Source organism: Rutidosis leptorrhynchoides, chromosome 3 (genome assembly GCF_046630445.1).
Source record: "Rutidosis leptorrhynchoides isolate AG116_Rl617_1_P2 chromosome 3, CSIRO_AGI_Rlap_v1, whole genome shotgun sequence".
In the NCBI taxonomy this organism is placed as follows: domain Eukaryota; kingdom Viridiplantae; phylum Streptophyta; class Magnoliopsida; order Asterales; family Asteraceae; genus Rutidosis; species Rutidosis leptorrhynchoides.
Window position 1 is genome coordinate 502,813,279 of NC_092335.1, and position 5,388 is coordinate 502,818,666.

Genomic DNA, 5,388 nt, shown 5'->3' on the forward strand with positions numbered 1-5,388 from the left:
CAGATCATAAACTTCTAATTTGGGGCAAGAAGTTGTTTGTATCGGGTCCCCAAACCCTTTGCTAGTTTCTGATTATGAGCTTTATATTGGTCTGATCATATGGACGAAGTATATGAAGTCCATTTGATGTATATTGTATTGCTTGATTTTTTCACATCCTTGCGAAAAATCTTATTAATTTAACTTCTGTTTTTCGCCGTAAAAAATGGTGATACATACTATTTGCTCAAATTTCAGGAAAAGAATGTACGAATTTTGCAACCAGCTGAGATTTATTATAAATAAAAGAATATGAACACTTAAATTCGAAACGTATCTTCCAACGCATTCAACGCCTACCACCTTCTCCTTTGAGGTTCATAAACATACAAACACCCACTACAATTTCTGTATAACACTACTACCCAATGAAGTAATAAAACCAAACCGAGGAACTGATGATACATATGAATCAACAATAATTATCAAACAAGTAAATCAATTAAAGAAGCTGCCAGTCATCTTGCGCAGAGCCTTCAGCATCATCATCAGCTGCTGCTTCGAATGTATCAGTCTCCTGGTCCATGTTAGTGTTGCTCGATCTTGGCGAATTGCGAGTCTGAGTTACTGTGAATAGTGGGGCCCCGTCTGATTCCGCTGCCAGCTCAGACGCCCGTGAACAAAAATCATCAAAATCATCTGGACAGAATACAAACCACGTTTTCAGCTTTCATTCATTTACCCTTTATATTAGGTTCGGAAACTGATAATAAAAGTGATTACCAAACTTCCACATTTTTCCAAATTATACCGTAACTAATAAGTAGCATATGGATCATACACTTAAAAGTTAAAACCTCCCAATATCACTTCTCGTGAAATATAAGGGGGCATATTGGATGAATAAGTCTGATTTATATTTCAAGTAAGCAAAACTCATTTTAGTTGGACAAATACTAAACTTCAAAACTTAAAAAAAAGTTAATGATCTAAATAACCGTTTTTAGGTGGTAGGCATGCTGAGAAAAAGCTAGTACATCGTCTACCACGTTATTTTGTACTTAAATTGAAGTTTTTAACAGGTGGTTTGGTTACCTCAAATATACTTTTTGAAGGTTTGATTGGGCTTTTTTTTAGCAAAAATAGGCTTAATGGCTAAAATAGAGATAAGTGAAACATGATTATCTTTTTAGGCACGTAGCATAGCAAAAAAAATACTTGTAACAAACAGGATAATGGGAACATGGGTACCTTTGTCTCGGCAATAAAATCCAATAGCTAGAGACGGGTCGATGGAGTCGAGAGGAATTTGTCGTATAACACTGCAATGATAAGTTGCTATTTGATCAGAAGAAGTAACAGGAAGAAACGATAAAAACAGAAGAAGAAAAAAATAACTGATTAATACAAGTAATAACATACTTGCAGTGGTAGGATGAAGTATCCGCCTCCAAATTATCTCTGCTTATGTTAACTGCCTGAAACATAAAATACATAAGCACTAACGTGACAAAACTATACCTAAAGAACAATCATTCATAAACAGTTGATCATTTTTATTCTTTAATTCACAGATGATATCATTCTGTTAGATCAAACCACACAATGATTCATGTGACAACCTACATTCATAATCATTTTCAAAAATTCTGAAATATCTCAAGTTGTACACACACAATGATCATTTCTGATGTAGAGTTGGGTCATTTTTCTGTTGGGCCTGCATCAAAGACTGACCTGGGCCAGACTCTTATTCAGCCCAATGGACTGGAAGTTTACTTCACAAATCTGGAAGCAGGAAGAACCAAATTGAGAAGGGGCCAAGGATAAGAATAGAGACTTGGAGAGAAAGCTACAAGATTTCTGCACTTTTACAATTCTAAATAATGATTTTGTTTCTTTATTTAACTTATTTGTTTCTAGTATTTAAACTTTCCCTAGCTTGTTATATATTCAGTCTTATATTTATTATTTTTGAGTGAAATAAAATTAACCATGAAGGTTTGTTTTCCAACCGAGAAGGTTTTGTTTTCCAACCGAGAAGGTTGTTCCAGGTTCAAACCGAGAAGGTTTGGCAATTATCCTATCTTTATTTGTTCAGTCACGATCACCCTACACTAATTTCAGTATATTTCACATAGATGACAGGCACACATGGGAATGATGAGGGTTTTTACGTTGTGTAAATGACTCTAATATGATAGTAAATAAAATAATATGTTTTATCTTTCTGATTATCGAAATGAACAAATGTAACACATAAACACATATAAAAATAAACCTTTACCTGTTGAACTTCATGGGGATCAAGATAAAAAACTTTATCGTCTTGCACACCAATGAGATATGTGGAAGCACCAGGCCTGCCACCCAATATGCCAAGGCTCTGGGGAAAGGTGAATGTAGCAGCCAGCAATGGAAGATACCTGGTTACATAACAAGTCAATTAATGCACTATTGTTTATTTATGAACAAAAAAAGCAAAAGAATATATGAAATAAAAATGTATTAAACACGATAAAAAAAAGGATGAAACTTTATGTACCTAGGATTTACTTTGTCAAGACCTAGAACCAAAGGAACTAGCAAGAGCATAGGTGACCACTCAACTTGGCCTCTTGAAAATTCAGAACAATGCTTAGAGGCATCTTCAATGCAAAGAACTGGAGCTCCACCACGTTCTCCATCTTCGTCTCCCGAGACAACATAAATAGCCATTGGAAATGATTTAGCTTCAAGTTCATTTTCCTCAATATTACGCCGTGCAAGAGTCTCCCATGTGCGACACATAGCATAAGGGCCAACCCACGAACCTGGAGCAAGTGAGTAGCCCTCACCAGCTTTTAAAAGATTGTGAATAGAGAAAGCTGAGTCCTCAGAATCACCAAACATCTCTAGTATTTTTATATAATCTTGATCGACAGGCTGCATCATTCATTAGCAAGAATAATTGAGCATAAAAATCAGCAATTCATTAAAATCTATCAATGGGTCTAAATGCATAAAGGGAAGTCTCAATTAGTTTTAAGTATCACACCTGCTGTGCAGCAGGTTTTCTCCAAGATCTGCCTAGTCGATGAACTAGCAACGCCTGTCCACATTAGCAATTTATAAAAAATGGATATATAGACCTAAATTTGCTCATATAGAATAAATTAATACCTGAGCAACTAACATCTGGCTGCTTCGAAGCATGCAACCCCAATTTACATCGCTGGTATACTTCGAATCGCCAATAGAAACAAAACCTGAATGTAACAAATGTTTCATCGTCCCTCAGTAGCACAACAAATGTTACTAAAATCATAAAAACATCAATAATAACAGAAAAAAAAATTTAAATTATTAAAAACAATAAAGCAAACCTTTGCGATATGTCACCAAGATTCTTGAACAAAAATCATCAGAAAATGCAGCATATCCATTGGTATTTGCTGCTTCTTGAGATGGTTCTTCTCGACATATTTTATAGCAAACACCTAGAAGCCATATATCACTTATTGAGTTGGAAATATTAGACTTGTACCCCAACAAACGCTCATGAAGCCTCCTCATTGAACTAGCATTCATTACTCTCTTCACAGCTGCAATCCAACCATGGTTTCTAAGACTGGTTTCTTGGTTTTTCTTCGGACAACTTCTAGACTCACCGTGTGTATCAAAAACTGAAAAAGAAGGTACCAAGAATCCTGACCACAAAGAAGACTTTGGGGATTTACGGTTGCTTGATCCTGTCTCGGAACAAGCGGGACCACAAACTCTATCTGAAGAATCAGCTGAACTTGTATCAGTCCTGTCGGGTATATTCTTCATTACCTAACCATGAGCTGCACCACAATTATCAAGAGAATCTTCAATATTATCAAGAAAAATGGAAACATGTGGATGTATATAATCAATAAAGTTACAATATGTTAAACAAAAAGAAATTGCCATATGTTTCCTGAGGGTTTCAAAATTACTCTGTATAGAGCGGACAGGTTATAACCTAGGAGATGTACCCTTCAAGCCCTATTCAGATACTAAAAAGTACTTTCTTACGAATGCAGTTTATGAATGCAGACTTCTTATATGTATGGTAGTCTCTTACTATGACTGAAATTTCATATGTAAAAGATCCTAATTGCATATCTCATATCCTAATGGCGCATCGACAGTCACGTAAACTAAGAAGTAAGCGGTTTAACAAACAAAGGTGAATTAGCAATGCCTGTCCACATTAGCAATTTCTAAAACATGGATATATAAAGGTGAAGTATTACAACCTTTATAGAGTATAGACAAAAAACCATAGTAGCATACAATTTGGCTAGAATCTATATTAGTGTCTATGCTGTTTATAACGCACCTAGCCCCAAGCTACATCCACATTTAAACAATAAAGTCCGTAATCCATCACACGTATTACCTTCCATTGACTGCAGAGTAAAAAACATAGGATTGCAAAGACCGTAGACATGTTACATACTTAAAATTATAAGAGACTCCAAAGCCTAATATTCCATCACAAATCATTAATATAACACACTAGCAACACGGCATCCAAACCCTACTAACTGATCCTCAGGTAAAACGCAACAAGATCTAAATAACCTTACACATTACTGCAGATATTGTAATGAGTACACTTTGCTATGTAAACCTAAATTAAGAAGAATCAACTGAAAGTGAGAAACTATCTTCTTATCGATGAAATATAACGTAAGAATCGATCATCACGAACGATCAAACATAAATCAATGTAAGTAGACCTAGTTTTAACTCACAGCTGGCTATCATTTGTTTGACCTAGGAAACAAGCTAAGCTATACACATACATAAATTTATTCAACACATACAGCAATTGATTAGGCCAAATAATGAAAAACCTAGAAACAGTACTGAAGCAATAAAACATAATCAAATACATCAGCAACTAACCGGTTTAAAATGAACGGAACTTCAAATCACATCAATCACAAATTAAACTATTAAATTCAGCTCGTAATTAGCTCGATCGAATCTGAAGAATTATAGCTAACAATTAATTGTGAAATAGAGAAATTAATTGCGATAGAACAGAGGATTTTATGTATAGATTTTGAAACCCTAAGTCTAAACGTATATCATTGTTGCATCTGTAACCGGTTAACAAATAAACGATGTAAAGGAAAGGTTTAAACGCTTACGCTATATTGACAACAATGACCACTTGCACAAGCTACGCGTGAGTTTTAACGCCAACGCTAATCTGTTGATTGAAGTTAATTCATTTACCCTTCGTATTATAAATAAATAAATAAATAAATAAACGATCGAAAACTCTAATTCAGTTAAAAACTTATATTGATTTCCAGAATTAAAAGGCTATGATTACGAAACACATATAATCATGTAGTGAACTATGAAAACGTAATACACATCGAAGGA

At 34.7% G+C, this 5,388-nt stretch overlaps 1 protein-coding gene across 3 annotated transcripts; it reads right to left on the minus strand.

The window, feature by feature from the left end:
* Positions 1–247: 247 nt before the first annotated feature.
* On the minus strand, positions 248–5,388 carry LOC139898246 (cysteine protease ATG4-like). Of its 3 annotated transcripts, none has more exons than XM_071880978.1 (9): positions 5,148–5,388; positions 3,345–3,806; positions 3,142–3,227; positions 3,017–3,070; positions 2,525–2,904; positions 2,267–2,405; positions 1,402–1,457; positions 1,231–1,301; positions 248–678 (listed from the first exon to the last, which is right to left on the minus strand). In XM_071880978.1, exons 2-9 carry the CDS (start codon positions 3,790–3,792, stop codon positions 482–484), a joined length of 1,431 nt encoding a protein of 476 aa, XP_071737079.1. In that variant the 5' UTR covers positions 3,793–3,806; positions 5,148–5,388; the 3' UTR covers positions 248–481. The 3 variants fall into 3 exon arrangements, with proteins under 3 accessions (XP_071737079.1, XP_071737078.1, XP_071737080.1); XM_071880977.1 differs by lacking the exon at positions 5,148–5,388 and adding an exon at positions 4,900–5,100; XM_071880979.1 differs by lacking the exons at positions 3,017–3,070; positions 5,148–5,388 and adding an exon at positions 4,900–5,100.